Raw genomic sequence first — 17276 nt, forward strand, 5'->3', positions numbered from 1 at the left:
TGTAGGCACGATACCTATTTGGTGCGACGGGTGTTGGTATTTAAAGAGGAAGCGCGGGACTTGGGAAAGTTGCGTATTTTTTGATTCGAAGAGTTAAGACAAGTAAGGGGCAAGAGAAGAAATCGACACTTTTACGCGGACGAACTGGATTTCGAAGATTATATATTATATTTATTGTGAGAAATTGCATTGCGAGAGGATCTGAATTGGTCTTGCGAAGAATAGTGTGGTTGGCCGAGAACTTGGGATCCGAAATAGTTGATTGAGGTCGAATTTGATTCTGCGCGCTTACGCTGCGCATCGAGGTTGGCGTGCTTGTTGGGATTCGAACGTTTTATTTTACGGAACGGTTGAATACTATACTATACAAGGTGGGACGTAGGATTCTTGGAGTCTAAATTAGAGATTGTTTCTTGGGATCAGCCACGGACATTATGGCCGTGAAGAAATCGACTGAGAGAGTGGACGAGGAGAAGGGCCTCGCTGGTGGCATAGATGCTGAGGTTGTAGACGCTGATGCTTTGGCTGCCCAATGGCTTTGTGGATGGTCCAGATTTGTTACGAGGAAAAGGCTGCCTGGGGCTGCGATATGGTTGGAGGTATGTTAGCTCTTGTGACGGACTTCCCCCTCCTAACTTTCCTCGGCCCTTACCCATTTGGTGGGGTCAAGTTCAACATCAGGATCAAAATTGAAGTTGAACTCAAGCAGCTAACTTGTGTCTACAAAGCTTATAGCAATTGCTCTATTAGTTACAATGTTATACCAACAGCAGCATATGTTGACATGCTTAGGGCTGGCAATGTTCAGATTTGGTAATGCAGCTGCGTTACCCAATACTACTCTGCCTTCATATGTATTTGAATATGGTAAGAAAATGCATTCAAAATATCAAACATTCATATCATCACAGAAACCACTAACATGCTGGTTTATTAGCACCACTCGTCTGGTTAGATCAATCAGAAATGTATTTTCCCTCGGACATATACGCTCAAGTACTCAATACTAAACCTTATGTCAACCGTTCGTTGATACCCGAGGACACCCTTCCATCTCCTCTCAATCTCGAGACGATTGATCAACTAAACAATTGGGGCACAGAGGTCTATTTAACATCCACAGTCGATATCACCACCTCCCCTGCCTACTTAACCGGAGTCGTCCCTTCTTCCACAACCGGTCGCACACAAGATGCCATCTCCTGTTCCGTAATTCTCACCGATCATGGAGATGGTTTGGTCGATGTCTTCTATATGTATTTCTATGCCTACAATCAAGGAAACACAGTACTTGGTCAAGAGTTAGGTAATCATATTGGAGATTGGGAACATAACATGATTCGTTTCGTAAACGGTACTCCTCAAACGGTCTGGTACTCGCAACATGCAAACGGACAAGCTTTCAAGTATTCGGTGGTTGAAAAGAGTGGAAAGAGACCAATTGCTTATTCGGCGAGAGGAAGTCATGCTAATTATGCGATTTCGGGAACTCATGATCACACAATCCCGGATTTAAATTTGCCAGCTGGATTACTTCAAGATTATACATCGAGAGGAACAATTTGGGATCCAGTTCTCTCATCGTATTTCTACACATACGATGCTACGACCAAGGAATTTTCAAAAGCAAGTGAGGGTAGTCCAGTTCAGGCTATGGAGTATTTGGGAAAGTGGGGAGATGCTCAGTATCCAGAAGATGATAAGAGACAGAGCAAATTCTTTGGCTTCTGGAAATATGTGGGCGGACCGACGGGACCGGTGACTAAGGGGTTGGTGAGGGAGAAGGTTTGTCCTGACAATGGGATTTTGTGTATTGTGAGGGATATTCTGGGTCCTTAGATGTGGGGTTCGTACCTTTTACTTGGATCTTTTCTTTGGGTGGGTTATGGTGCTTGGAGTATTTTCTTTTCTGGTTGTGGGATGGGATGGGATTTTTGCGGATTGGTTTGGTTTGAGGGTTCTTTGGGTTCTTTGGTTCTTTTCTTTTCTCCTTTGTGTGATGGGATGGGATGGGATAGTTGACTTTTCGTTGGTTTTGGGAGGGTGTATGGATGGGTAGATGGTGGGATGTGATACGACGGGTTAGAATTGGATGCGATGGGATGCGATGTGCTTATAGGTTGTACGAGCTTGTTTTTATGAAAGTTAACGAATGCTGGATGAGATGAGATGGAGTCGGACGATGGGGTATGGTGCGGTGTGGTTGGGTGTGATATGGAATGAGATGAGATGAGATAGGTTGTGTTGGAAATTGTTATCAATAAATGAATGAATGTATGGATGGATGGATGATTGAATGAATAGTTGAGGGAAGTGGATAGTGGATTGTGGATTGCGGATATAAGTTCCTGAGTATATATAGCGTAGTGCAGTATAGTGTAGAATGAGATTATGTATATATTGGATTCGAAATCAAAACTCGAAAGTTGAAGTTGTAATCGAATTTCAGAATAGAAAGTTGGAGTGTGAGACTCGCTTATGTATGTTTATCTAGGTAGGCAATAATGAGGATGAGGCGTTTGTATGTGTGCGGATGAGGGAGTTGATTTGAGTAGTTGAGCAGTTCGGTAGATAATTTGTGAATTCTAGATTGTGAAATGGAGATGATGTGAGAGAAGAAGATATGAAGATGAGAATATAAAAAGAGAGGAGTGGAAATAATATAAGATGATACATTTAGCTTATAGTATTATATATCTCAAGAATGATACCGAGATACTTGATATCTCTCGCCCGTTCACAAAGGAGGACTACGATGTACACTCCACTTGTTATTTAATAGTTAGACCTTATACTGCCCAGTACATATGCGATATGGACTTAAAACTAGCAATCTGTCCCTAGGTATCAAAAGTTGAATTCTGTCACTATTTGTTCCCAAAAAAACGCCATTTGATGATCGAAAGCCCATTGGATAAGGTTAATCACATGATAGCGCCGATATAGTCTAGTGTCTACGCAGACACTTTGAGGATCATGTGACCGAGCGTCTCGAGGGTCAATGCACACGCTAGATTATATCAAAAACCGCATCCCATTATATATCTACATACTTTGTGATATATTACCAGCATTATATTCTAACACAACAACCACATCACCCCATTTTATTTTATTTTATTTTCGCAGAAAACTCGAGACGATGGGTCATCTCGCAACCCTCGCAACGTGCAATCTTAATCAGTGGGCGCTGGATTTCGACGGCAATCAAAAGCGCATTGTTGAGAGTATTCGGCGCGCGAAGAAGGCGGGAGCGTCGTTGAGGGTGGGCCCGGAATTGGAGGTTACGGGGTATGGATGTCAGGATCATTTGTGAGTGTTTTGTTTTGGTGTTGGGAAAGAAGTTTTGAGGAGGAAGGGGAAGGGATGGGGTGGGTAGCGTGGGTTAGGATTTGGAGGTTTGGAGATTTGGATGTTTGAATGATTTCAAAGCTCAAATTGAATTCAGAATTCGAAACTTTCTGGTTATCGAGCTTGCCATCTGGACTTTTGAAACAGCTTTTGAAGAATTGAATTTGAGCTAATTCAAAGTAGTCTGGAATCAGATACAGAATTGCATTCGTGGGAATCTCTAGCGCAAATCATTTCTCATGAGGAATGTCAGGAAATTCTACTTGATATAGGAATGCCAGTTCGCCACAAAAATGTGAACTATAATTGTAGAATTATTGTTTATAACTCCAGGGTCAGGGAGCCGTTAGATATCTTCTTGACGATGAGCTAAACTAATGAAGGAATAGATATTACTCATTCGTCCTAAGCTCTCCTTGGCTTCTGATGGGAATTATCGTGAGCAGAGATGGTTCACACCATGGAAAGGAGAGAGAATTGTCGAGCAGTACTATTTGCCAAGACTAATCACGAAAGTAACGGGTCAGCATAAAGTCCCAATTGGAGATGCTGTTATCAGCACGTATGATTCGTGCTTTGGTGCTGAGACTTGCGAGGAGTTATTCACGCCAAGGGCACCACATATAAATATGTCATTGGATGGTGTTGAGATCTTCACCAACAGCAGTGGTAGTCATCATGAGCTTCGAAAGCTAAACATTCGTCTTGAACTTATCAAGGAAGCTACTTTGAAGGCTGGAGGCATCTATTTGTATGCCAATCAGCAGGGCTGCGATGGAGATCGTCTTTACTATGATGGGTCCGCCATGATTGTTGTCAACGGTAAAGTTGTCGCTCAAGCAAGTCAATTTTCTTTATACGATGTAGAAGTGGTGACTGCCACTGTTGATCTAGAAGAGGTGAGGGCATATAGAACCTTCAGATCCCGTGCTATGCAATCGAGGGAAACCGCAGCATACGAAAGAATCGAAGCCGGTATGAGCCTTTCGAGCGATGCTGAGGACGTGAACCCTTTGGTGCGACCTACTAAGGAAATTCCAATCAAATATCACGTTCCTGAGGAAGAGATTGCGCTTGGTCCAGCTTGTTTCTTATGGGATTATCTTCGTCGATCTCGTCAAGCGGGATATTTTGTGCCACTCTCTGGAGGAATCGATAGTTGTGCTACTTCAGTCATAGTTCATTCAATGTGTCGAATCGTCTATGCAGCAATTAAGAAAGGCGACAATCCGCAAGTTGTTGAAGATCTGCTCAGAATCGTTGGGGAAGAGGAAGATAGCAAATGGCGTCCATCCAGCTCACAGGATATTGCCAATCGCATCTTCCATACTGCTTATATGGGATCTCAAAATTCCTCGGCAGAGACACGAGGTCGCGCCAAGGATTTAGGTGGAAAGATTGGTAGTTACCATCTTGATTTCAATATTGACACTGTTGTCTCAGCAGTCACCACATTATTTACAACCGTTACCAGTTACACGCCTAAATATAAAATGTATGGAGGCACGCCGGCATCGAACTTGGCATTGCAAAACATCCAAGCTAGACTTCGCATGGTCTTAGCTTATCTCTTTGCCCAACTCTTACCTACTGTTCGTGGAAGAACAAAGCCCGGATCGTTGTTAGTTCTAGGATCTGCAAATGTTGACGAATCACTCAGAGGTTACTTCACAAAATACGATTGCAGTAGTGCAGATATCAATCCCATTGGCGCCATTTCCAAAACGGATTTGAAAAGATTTATTCTTTGGGCCAGTACAGAATTTGAAATGCCGCTCCTCCAAGACTTTATCGACGCTCCACCAACTGCTGAACTCGAACCTATCACCGAGGACTACGTACAGAGTGATGAGGCTGATATGGGTATGAGCTACAACGAGCTATCAATCTACGGTCGTCTTCGCAAAGTTGATAAATTAGGACCTTATGGAATGTGGACCAAACTTCTACATGAATGGGGTCATGTTCTTTCCCCGAGAGAGATTTATGAAAAGACCAGATGGTTCTTTTGGTGTTATTCTATTAATCGTCATAAGATGACTACCCTTACACCGAGTTATCATGCTGAGCAATATTCACCCGATGACAATCGATATGATCTGAGACCATTCCTTTACCCAGGCTTCTCGTTTGCGTATAGAAAGATCGAAAAGGCGTTAAGTGCTATGGGAGTTGCTGCGGATAAGAAACCTGAGGTAGAGGAGGCAAAGAAGAATGAATAGATAGATGGTTTCCTAGATTGACAATTACTCGGTCCGACTTAGATAGTATTAGAAGTCAATTAGAACCAACTTTCATACTTTATCCATCCTTCAATCGGTGATGCACATCAAGAGTCCCTAGCACCACAAGACCCATTGGAAGAACACCAGACCAATCATCCAACTACCATCAACATTCTCCATCACATCTCCATAGTACATCACGCCCCACCATTCCACCCCTTCACCACCCTCGTCTTCCCCTTCCACTGCTCCCACCTAACTCTCCCCCTACTCCCCCAAGGCCAAAGCACATGCGTCAATTTTCCAGTAATCAAATTTATCGCAATCGGTCCATAGTGATTACTATCTAACGTTTTCCTCGCATCGGCATTGTCGCCCTCGACCCAGACGTGGCCCGCAGGTATATCGGCATACGGGTAGGGATAGGGAGCGTGCGTGTAGACGCGGTCACCAGGGAGCGCGATGATGCGTTTTATTGCTAGGGTTTCGGGGTGATAGGGGGATCTATTTGGGGGGGAAGGAGGATTAGCTTGAGCTTTGTATTTCATATTTCATATTTTGAATCTTGCATCTTGCATCTGGATGGGGAAATGAAGAATGCGAAATTGCAAGCCGCAGAATCAAAATAGGACAAGCAGAACAGGAAATGTAAAACCCACCTAAAAGAAACAAGCATCCCCCTCTCCAAATCCCTCCCCTTCCTCCTCTTATCCACTAAACACACATCGCGCGTCAAACTCTCATTATACCCCGTATTCAGAAAGGGATACATGGATGCGCCATTGATGATATGCAGCTCAGCGATGTGGTCTTGGAAGAAAATGGAGGCGGGGATCCAGGAGGCGATGATGAGGGACCAGTAGGTGAATTCTTTGAGGAAGGGGGGGATGCGGGAGGTTGTGGATGTGGGAGAGGTGGAGAATTTGCGGGAGTTTTTGGCTTTATTTTTGAAGAGGGATGAGGAGTTGAGAATTGAGGGGAGAGGGATGGGAGAGGTTTTCAGGAAGGTGAGGAGCCGGGACATGGTTTTTTGGAGGAGGGGAGGAGGGGCATTTTGCAGGGGAGAGAGAAGGCTGAGGTGTAGGTGGGTGGGAAAATGTGGTGGTTTCTCAGCCTTGTGCGTGGGTGGGTGCGGTGGGTTGTGAAGAGTATGCGATATTAAATACCTCCATCAACTCCATGGATAAACATCTAATAAAACAATGTTTCATTATTTTCCATTTATATCAAGACCAATTTGAATCCTTTGAATAACCTATATAAATTGAAGTATAAAAAATCCTTATAAATATACTTCTAAATTCTAAATACGTTTTTAGCTTAACTTAAACAGAGATCTCTTTTTAGAGTTTACTAGTAAGTAAACAATTCACGAGATAAGTCGGGTACCCTACTTTCGGGCCACCCCCCTTTTGGGCCACTTTTTACATCAAAAATGGAATTTTTAATTTTCTTATTTATAGATAGAATTCATTGAAAATTTATATATATATAATTTATATCATTTTTAGCTTATCTTGAAAATTTCAGATTTTTAGGAATTTCCTGTATTGAGATCTAAAGCTTTAAAATATCGATTCTTAAATTTATATAAGAATCACATATAAATTTGAAACTTTTATAAAATCTTTAATAACTTTTTAATAAAAATTATTAAAAATAAACTATAAAATTTTATTATAAATTACAATATATTTATTTTGAAGGATTTAGAAAAAAAAAGAAAATTTCCTATAAATAAATACTTAAAAGAATACCTTTAAAATTATAGGGATTATGTTACGACGGTATCCAACATACCGCATCACATGATCAGGAAGTCACGGGATTAGGGACTCCCACTGGATCCCACTGCTCCTACCTGATGGGATACAATGGGATCAATAGGACAACAGAGAACGAAGGTCTATATAAGGGAATGGGTTTCATTACAATATAGAGCTTCGTGCTCAAGAACAATTATTAGTTTTATTACTATAATTACGAGAATTGCAATCAGTTACAATCTTATTAAATTCCTACTTGAAGTTTAGTTTAAACCACCTCGAGAGAACTCTAGACACTTCCACATAACCCTAGAGGCAGCTCCCGTAACAGATTATTTATATTATTCTAAACTCATTGTATATTATATCTTTATATCTATTAATTTTTTTTAATTTTTTTTTTAATTTCTATATAGATTTAAGTTTAAAACTTTCAAAAAGATATATAGTTTTCTTTTAATGATTATTATTAAAAAGTTATTAAAGATTTTATAAAAGTTTCAAATTTGTATATAATTCTTATACAAATTTAAAAATCGATATTTTAAAGCTCTAAATCTCAATACAGAAAATTCCTAAAATTTTCAAATTTTCAAAATAAGCTTAAAATGGTTTAAATTATATATATTTAAATTTTTATTATATTAGATTATATATTGATAGAGATATTAATAGGCTAAAAAAGCGATTTTTGGTGTAAAAGGGTGGCCCAAAACAGGGGTGGCCTGAAAGTAGGGTGGTCGACTTACTCGAAAGAAAATACAATTTTACATCAGAATTCATCATCTTCAAAGTTTTAATATTATTCATGTCTTCTAAATAAAATATTTTCATGAGAAATTATCTATTCAATCAGAAAAACTTCAATTTAATCTTGATAATATAAAGAATCCTTATGCTTGAAAACTGTTTACTTCAATTGTAAAAAGATTCATAGAACCTTTGAAATTTAATTGAATTATTCAAATCATCTTTTTGGTGTAAAATTGTACTATAACAGAGGCCGATAACGCGCATTTGGACATTTGGACAATACACTAAAAATGACTGTAGCTGCTAGACACCATAATATCCTGAATATCAAGTCTAGTAACAAAATAAATAAGTATTTATCTTGATTAACAGATGTGAGATTATATCCTCGCAGCTAGTATCTGAAAGGACTGTTTTGCAGTATGCTATGCTTGATACAGATAGCGAGTTGTGTATATACTATATGTTCTTGAAGAAAGAAGAAGTTGAACGCTCACGAAGCTCTCGGAAGAAATCCTCTCTCAGACTATGTCTTGGCTTCTAGGTAATCTTACCACTGCGGCTATAGATTCACTCTCTAACCTCATTTCCGTTCTTCTCCAAATTTCCCATCTTCCCTTCCTCTCTGACCAGCAAAACAATATCTATCTATCCCAAATTACATTAGAATACCTACGTTGGGTGTGTAACTTCGCATCCAATCCCCGAGCCGAAATCTCCTCATCCGAGTCCGCGAAAATAACCCAAACTGGTGATCCAGCTCTTCCTGTAAAATATCACATCCCCTGGTGGTGTAATTGCATATACAGCATGCAAATGGTAATGGGAATAGGGATGTGAAAGCAAACCCCCAAATTCAAATGGTATCTCCATATGCGCATCCACAAGTCCCAAGATCGATAGATGAAACGGAACGAAATCTGTAGACGCAAATTTCATCTACACCTATAGACTATAAATACATAGGTATCCTTCGATTCTGGAGTTCCTCTCTTCAAATTTCAGATTCGCATTCATTTATTTCATCTTCAACTATATCCAAAGAGAACCATTTCACCCATCGCCTGGCACTTACAACTAACTATTCCTATCCCGATTCTCAGACAGATGAGCTCTGGAATCACTATACCTACTGCGAAGTACTTTCGTTTCCTTCCTTTCCTTCTTCTCATACTCCACTACTCCGCTGCTAAAGTTCGCACAACATTATTTTTCTTCTCTGATATAGAGATTCTTTTCTTCAAGACTATATAGGTACGATGTTTTTCGTGGAGCGGAGTGCACGTGGAGTTAAAGACGCGACGAGCGCGATGAGATAGAGCAAGTGGCATATAAATATCGTCGTTGCTGTCGATTCGATTCGACTTGGAGCGATGATATAATATACATCTAAAACTAGCTTGATATGACTAGCAATCTATACTGAATAGTTGAAATGTATGAATGTTTATTCGAGACAGATTTTGTAGATTGAGAGTTACTCGTATACTGTACGAATTAATATTGCTTTCATTTCATACAGTACCTATAAGTAATTGAAGATAATTACATCATACATGCCTATCTATATATTCACAAAATTAATATTAATATACTTATCAGTATAAATACATACCTAGTGGGTAGATATAAATGCAAGTCAGTCCTCCTTACCTACCTACCCTTCGCAATAGCTAGTACTAGGTACATAGTCAATAGATATCACACTGAATAAATCTCATAATCACAACAATTTCAAGGGGGAAAAGGATGTAGATGATGTTGTTATTGTTATTATCTGACTCATGGTATGACTGAGTAGCCTTAGATCTAGGAGGAAGATTAAGGGAAGAATACAACCTTATATTTGGAAGTTAATTGGAGAGATAGAAACCTAGAGTATTTATTTATCACTTCTACCTTTCAATTCACGATATAGAACAAATCTCTCATGCATGAACTTGAATATTCTTTTGATTTTTTTTCAATTATATTGGATTATTTAGATACTATCTGGCGATGTATCATCATCGATCTATGTATCCATTGATATCTCCCTCTTTATCCTCATCTCCTTTTTTCGTCTACATAGACGAATGATCAATTATCATTACTCCCACTCATCTGTTCGAGTATCTAATTTTAGATATATTCCATATCCCATCTTCTCCTTTTCCCCTTGCCAGATATTTAAAATCTAGCATCTAGCATCGATCATCCAAATAAATAGAAAATAAAATCTTAAAAAGGAACGACAAGAAATAATTAAGTAAACACCACAAATCTAAACTCCCGAATCCTCCTGAATAACCGCATGTCCCGTCCACGCCGCACACGTATCCTGTAACTGCGTAGTATCCAACAGTTTTGGGATTTCGCTTGCGCGCTCCAAGAACTGCATTGCGAATCCCATGCTGGTGTGCCATCCAATATGACAATGCATGAGCCACGCTCCGGGATTATCTGTCTCGAATGCAAGAACGAGATATCCGCCTCCTGGTAAGGTGGCTACGTCTCTGCGTGGGGGATTGTTGAGATTGTATGTGGAAACGGCGGTTGCGGCATCGAATGTGGTGGCCTGCTGGCTGACGACGAAGAAGTCGTGGCCGTGGAGATGGATGGGATGGGGAACGGGAAGAGCGCTGTGGATAACGATGTAGATCCATTCATTCGCGTTAGGTATCGCGACGAGATTATCCGGTGTGCCGAATGCGGTGATGTTGTTTTCAACCATGAGAAGGGTTGGGTCATTCCATTCTGAGAGGAAAGTAGAGTTGTTGAGATACCATTTGAAAAGTTTCTGGGAATTTTGAGCAACGGTGACTGCTTCTTCGGGACTCTGGGAAGCGGCTGAAACGGTTTTCGGGAGATACGGAACGAGTGAGGAGACAGGTTCGTCAACACATTCATCTGTGAAAGTGTAGCCGGTGGTTGTAGGGAGACCGGTTGAAGAACCATAGTGGAGCACACCTCGAATGTTATTTGAGTTATCGTTTTCGGAGCAGGAAGATTGAGGAATGGCGCGGATGAAGAAATCGGAAGCTACGGATGCTTGATTCGCAGTGATGACTACATCGTAGCGTTGTCCTGTGAGAAGAGCGTTAGTAGGAATTTATATAGTGATGAGGGAGGATAATACTAACCGATAGCAATGTTGAGAATCTCAGTCTGATACGGAACAATAGGAACGAAATCCATCGCCATAACAGTCATAGTATGACTATCGACTGAGAACTTGAACTGGGTATCGATGGCACTATTTACAAGACGGAACCTGTATGATTTGCCTGATTCGACACTAGTTGCGAAACGAGAACCCGTTTGGTTACTAGCACCATCCTCTCCGAAAACGTTGGTACCATTGATGAGACCTGTAGTCATCGATTGAGGACCAATAGTTTGAACTTTTTCATACAACTCATCAACAGTTTGATGTCCCCAATCACTGAGCATAAGAATCCCCTTATCCTCATCATAATTAGCCGTGGCAGGACCATTGATAATAATACCACCGGTAACACCTTCCCATGCTTGAAGTCCAACATGAGAATGATACCAGGATGAACCATATTGAGTAGCTCTCCATCTGTAGGTATAAGTAGTTCCATATGCAATAGGACATTGGGTAACTGATGGAACCCCGTCGTTTTGATTGGTATTTTTTTGATGGATACCATGGAAATGAATACTTGAACCGTTGGCACTGAGACTGTTTGTCACATGTACCACAACATTATCACCCCAATCGGCAATTATGGTTGGTCCTGGGATACTTCCATTGATAGTTTGAACATATCTTGAAAATCCATCAGGTGAAGCAACGCCATCTTGAACATTGAACCAGTACTAGAATGTGAGATTAGAGAAAGGTATTTAATACTTGAAAAAGTTCTTACCTCGCGAGTGACACCAGTATTTGGCACTTCATTGTAGTAATCAGTGCTTGTCGAATAATCACACCACTTTGATCTATCAGCAGCGGTATTGCCTGCGCATGGGGTTCCTGATGCTACAGCTGAGCTTGAAGTCTTGCTGGTCGAGGGTGATGTTGAAGAGGATACTGGCGAAGTCGTGCTAGTAATCGAAGATGACTTGGCAGTAGAAGACACAGTATTTGCAGTTGTTGATGTTGACTGGACACTCGAAGTAATCGTAGGCTTAGCCGTTGAGGTGACGAGACTTGTGGTAAGGATGGGAGGAAGCGAAGTAGTTGTAGACAATAAGCTCTGAAGCGAACTCCATTTTGATGAAGCTACAGATTGAAGAGAAGAGAGGGAAGTTTGGATAGCTGCAGCGCTGGTAGTTTTGCCGCTTGTTGTTGAACACTTATTTGATGTAACGGCATTGGTGTTTCCACTGGTGAGGATTGATGGGATAATGGAAACTTTTGTGGAAACCAAACACTCAACTTGGTTGATGATTTTGAGAAGATCCGCTTGAAGAGTGGCAATTGGATTAAAGGACCATCCGAAAAGAGGGCTTGCTTGAATCTGGCAAAGTGAAAGGCACAAGGCCAAAAGAATGTGAAGACGCATGATGTAATTTCCTGAAACTTTCTAATATGTGAAATCCGGCGTGGAATTTTGTGTAGTATAAAAGATTGTTATGGTCCTCAAGTGAGGTTACCAAAGGAAACAAAAAAGAAAGCGAAGGGTAGAAGGGAAAGAATGAAAGATGGATTGTACTGAAATGTGAAGAATGAGGTTGTACCAGTGGGAATGAATCTCCCTTAAGAATATTTTTGCAATAATGGGATTTAACACCTTGAACCGGGTAAGATGAACTACTTAGGAATCACATCGATGCTTTACCGTCAAAGTCCTCTGGACCCGAGCACCAAAGTAGACATTTCCCTTAGTACTGTATTCGGACAAAGCTTCAAAGAGACTTAGGAAGCAAAATCTTAGTGTAATCTGTCACACGGATCTCCATAATGGTAGGCCTCATGTTCGTACTAGATTGACAGTGCAGATAACCAAAATATCTTAGTGCTTTGATCATCCCAAGAGAGATCCGAGATAGTATTAGGGTGAACATCTGTCAAGCTCAGTAGTCAAAATGGATGCCACTAGCCGCGTTGAGAAACAGGTAGAAATATACTTGGCGAGAAATTAAATTGAAATAACAACTCCGAGCCTCTAACAAGCATACGACATAGACTTGAAGAGGAGACCTGCATTTGAATCTGTCCTAGGTCAAAGGTGTGAATGGTAGATGTCGTCCGTGCATCCTTTTTCAAATGTTTTACCAAGTAAGGCACGAGTAGCTAGACTAGAGTAGCTAAAATAATTTCGGGGTCCTAAGGTTAAGCGATGTACAAGCCTTAGTAGGTTATTAGTTCTTTATTTGATTAAAATGATCGGACATTTTACTTTTTCTCGTGCCTGACTAGTTTTGTTCGTAGACTCAACTTGTACTAGTGACCAATGATGTCCAAGGTCGAAGAAAAGAGAAGCCATTCCAAATAGAGAGCACTGTTAGAGTATTCTTCTCTCTCTTTGAATTTATGACACGATGAACAAGCTTTGCGAATCAGTAGTCAGGCACCGTCTACAATAGCTCGCTTCGTGTGGCAATCTAGTACTTTAATGGTTCGTATCGGTGGCACCTCATTGTCTTTGCTCAACTGATGACCTGCATGATCTGGGACCCAGATCTCTGTGATAGTCATTCGATCATCCGTCCGTGGAAGCGCTTTACAAACGGAGATTTCAGTGTGTCTTGTGTATGAATACATACTATCTTCAAAATCAAAACATTACATCAAAAGATGACAATCAGAACGCCACTGGATGGCTGATGAATGCGATCTGCTGAGTGTATTCTGGAAATGCAAGTCTCGAATGCATGGATCTGGATTTCGCGTTTGTTTCATCTGACATGTAGTAGTGGGAGGTCTTTAGACGATCAACGTTGCTTAACAGATAGGCCTAACTTAGAGGAATGAAAAAAGGCATAACTCATCTGAGGTAGTTCTAAGCGGAGCCAATGAAGTATGCAATCGAGAAAGTATCGGAGAGGCTGAAGAGGCTAAAGGGAAGAAGAAACGAAAATTGCCGAGAATGAATACCCAAGGAAAGAAGAATGTTTGAAACACGATGGGGGATGTACTCACGGGAGATCGTCGTTGTATTCGTATCTCGCTCGATTATGCCGACAGATACGAACAAAATGGAATACATTCAATTGGTTAGCTTGACATCGGGTGGTCTACGAACGTAATTAGCACGGCCATTTCATCTGTCCTTGAATCATCATTGATCTGGAGTTCTCAACCTCCCGAGGTCCTTTTCAAAGACGGCGGCGGAATATCAATGTATCCATCAATGTATCCCCTCCATGCCCATCTCATTGACCCCACTCGCTCTATAAATATGCATGGAAACCTTACACTTCATACTTTCTGATATAAATTTATATCTTCATGTTTCAGATTCGATTTGTGCCGAGAAATACTCCACCTCTTCACCGTCCGATACGAGGTTCAGATTATTCAAGTCGTCACAACATTGTGTTAATCAGCTAATCTCATCTCTTGAAACATTGTAACGAAGATGCTTCGGAGCCGTGCACTTGTGCTCCCCGATATCTTTCCAGCTACCATGCGACTTTCCTTCAATTGCCTCTCACGACATTATTCAAGATGTGTTGACAATAGATTTCTTCTTTTGATTATACCACAAAGTCGACATCTAGTACATTGTTGATTCAAATTCATTCTTGACAGTCTTTTAAAATCAAAGTAGCGATGTTATATGGTTTGTGTTTAACATTCAGATTCAGATATTTCTTTTTTCTAGAATACGATTTGATTTTAATATTCATCTATATATCTACTGAGGTCGATAACACGCATTTGAACAATATATTAAAAAATAGATTTCTGCTTTAAGTCGACCACCCTACTTTCGGGCCACTCCCCTTTTGGGCCACTTTTTACACCAAAAATGGAATTTTTAACTTTCTTATTTATGAATAGAATTTATTGAAAATTTATACATATATAATTTAGATCATTTTTAGCTTACCTTGAAAATTTCAGATTTTTAGGAATTTCCTGTATTGAGATCTAGAGCTTTAAAATATCGATTTTTAAATTTATATAGGAATTATATACAAATTTAAAACTTTTATAAAATCTTTAATAACTTTTTAATAAAAATTACTAAAAATAAACTAAAAAGTTTTATTATAAGTTTATAGTATATTTACTTTAAAAGATTAAAAAAAAATAGAAAACTTCTTAGAAATAAATATTTAAAAGAATACCCTCAAAATTATAGGGATTATTTATACTATTCTAGACTCACTATATATTATATCTCTATATCTGTTAATTTTTTTTTTTTTTTTTTTTTTTTTTTTGAATTTCTATATAAATTTAAGTTCAAAACTTTTAAAAAGATATATAGTTTTCTTTTAATGATTATTATTAAAAAGTTATTAAAGATTTTATAAAAGATTTAAATTTATATGTAATTCCTATATAAATTAAAAAATCGATATTTTGAAACTCTAGATCTCAATATAAAAAAATTCTAAAAATATAAAAATTTCAGAATAAGTTTAAAATGGCTTAAATTATATATATTTAAATTTTTATTATATTAGATTATATATTGATAGAGATATTAATAAACTAAAAAAGCGATTTTTGGTGTAAAAGAGTGGCTCAAAACAGAGGTGGCTCGAAAGTAGGATGGTCGATTTATATAAAAAAGATTTCTATAATTTGTATAGTATATTAATAGGAATCTTAAGAAAGAAAATTGTATTTTATAGAGTATTAGTTTATTATAATAGAATCTATTCTATAAGAGACTTATTTTAGAACAAATTATATTATTAAATAGCTCTTATTATTAGCTTTATTTTTTCATTTTAGAAATCATTTTAGAAATCATTTTAGAATCTTCTATAAGAAGTATACTAATATTAAATTCTAATATATGACCTTTTTCAAATTGATTCTCTTATAATGTATAGACTATTTTAGAATAACTAAGATAAACTTACTTAATAAGAGTTTCTTTTTATTATGTACGGAAAACACGTATAGATCATACGATATTATTTATAACTAATATCTATAGTTCTTTTTTATATAGTTTGAAAAAACATATTTAGTTCCTACTCATTCTATTATATCCTCTATATATTATATAAGAACTTTCTAAAGCTTCTCTCCTCTCTCCTTTACTAATAGTACTATTTTTATAATAATATTTTTATAGTATTTATAAAGATATACTCTATAACCTCATCACCTTCTTCTCTTTTACGTTATATTTAGATTATAATAAGTAAGATAAGAATCTCTTATTATATAATTAATTCGGTCTTAGCTAATTATTAAAACATTAAGAAAAAGAGATTCAATATAGTATATATTCTTGAAGAAATTAATAAAATTAAAAGAAAAACCCTAAGATTATAAATGGAATTTTGAAGAATCTAGCATTACAAGTTTCCTAAAATTATTTTAACAACTGAAATTGAAATTTAATATAATAATATAATAATAAAAATCACTAAAGTATTTTATTTATTAATATCTTATGTATTAGACTTTATAATTAATATAATCTTAAATAGTATCTATAATACTAAAGGAAATCTTTAACATAGTATCGAATTTATAGAAATCAATAAAATAAGACGAAAAAATAAAATATTAATTAAAATTGAAATTTTTTCCAATTATTTTTATAAAATAAAATAAGAAATAAGGAAATATATTTTTCATTAATATAATAATAAGTGTTTAAAAAAGCTTTTATTATTAATTCTTAATATATTTCCTTGGTATATTAATTTCTAATATTGTTTCTAAATTTCTAATAATTTTTAATTTCTCTTCTATTTTTAATAACTTTATAAAAAATAAAATAAAATAAGCTTTAATTATAAAAAAGAAATTTATTTCTTTATTTACTTTAAAAAACCTTAATATTATATTATTTTTAAAATATTATATTAAATATTAATATATAATTGATTTTAAATATTTATTAATAAAATATTTATTAATAAAATACTTATATATATTTATATAATAAATTAGAAATAATATACTAACATTAATACATTAGAATATCTAAATATATATAAATAGCTTTTATATAATATAATAAGAACTTTATCTTTCTTTTATATTATATATATATCAAAGAATATATTTTAATATATATATAAATTAGAA

At 37.3% G+C, this 17276-nt stretch overlaps 4 protein-coding genes across 4 annotated transcripts; 2 read left to right on the forward strand and 2 right to left on the reverse strand.

Moving 5' to 3' along the window:
- Positions 1-434: 434 nt before the first annotated feature.
- EAF01_000463 (uncharacterized protein) lies at positions 435-1839 on the forward strand (the record flags this gene model as incomplete). Its single annotated transcript, XM_038908713.1, has 3 exons — positions 435-599; positions 729-867; positions 938-1839. 3 exons carry the CDS (start codon positions 435-437, stop codon positions 1837-1839), a joined length of 1206 nt encoding a protein of 401 aa, XP_038775619.1.
- Positions 1840-3142: 1303 nt separating this feature from the next.
- On the forward strand, positions 3143-5573 carry EAF01_000464 (uncharacterized protein; the record flags this gene model as incomplete). The annotated part of the gene is made up of 3 exons (XM_038908714.1): positions 3143-3312; positions 3535-3685; positions 3741-5573. The coding sequence occupies 3 exons, from the start codon at positions 3143-3145 to the stop codon at positions 5571-5573; spliced, it is 2154 nt and encodes a 717-aa protein (XP_038775620.1).
- Positions 5574-5773: 200 nt separating this feature from the next.
- Positions 5774-6751, reverse strand: EAF01_000465 (uncharacterized protein; the record flags this gene model as incomplete). Its single annotated transcript, XM_038908715.1, has 2 exons — positions 6236-6751; positions 5774-6080 (listed from the first exon to the last, which is right to left on the reverse strand). The coding sequence occupies exons 1-2, from the start codon at positions 6598-6600 to the stop codon at positions 5774-5776; spliced, it is 672 nt and encodes a 223-aa protein (XP_038775621.1). The 5' UTR covers positions 6601-6751.
- A 3288-nt stretch (positions 6752-10039) lies between these two features.
- Positions 10040-12749, reverse strand: EAF01_000466 (uncharacterized protein). Its single transcript, XM_038908716.1, has 3 exons — positions 11971-12749; positions 11218-11920; positions 10040-11161 (listed from the first exon to the last, which is right to left on the reverse strand). The coding sequence occupies exons 1-3, from the start codon at positions 12607-12609 to the stop codon at positions 10359-10361; spliced, it is 2145 nt and encodes a 714-aa protein (XP_038775622.1). The 5' UTR covers positions 12610-12749; the 3' UTR covers positions 10040-10358.
- Between the last annotated feature and the right edge of the window lie 4527 nt (positions 12750-17276).

Source organism: Botrytis porri (assembly GCF_014898465.1).
Source record: "Botrytis porri strain MUCL 3234 chromosome Unknown BPOR_001, whole genome shotgun sequence".
NCBI classification, from domain to species: Eukaryota; Fungi; Ascomycota; class Leotiomycetes; order Helotiales; family Sclerotiniaceae; genus Botrytis; species Botrytis porri.

Excerpts from the sequence above, each read along its gene's own strand:
- EAF01_000466 (XM_038908716.1), bottom strand. The coding sequence starts at position 12,609 with ATGCGTCTTCACATTCTTTTGGCCTTGTGCCTTTCACTTTGCCAGATT. Across the intron at positions 11,921-11,970 it reads ATACTGGTGTCACTCGCGAG|TACTGGTTCAATGTTCAAGA; the intron begins GTAAGAACTTTT and ends CTCACATTCTAG. Across the intron at positions 11,162-11,217 it reads GATTCTCAACATTGCTATCG|GACAACGCTACGATGTAGTC; the intron begins GTTAGTATTATC and ends CTCTTCTCACAG.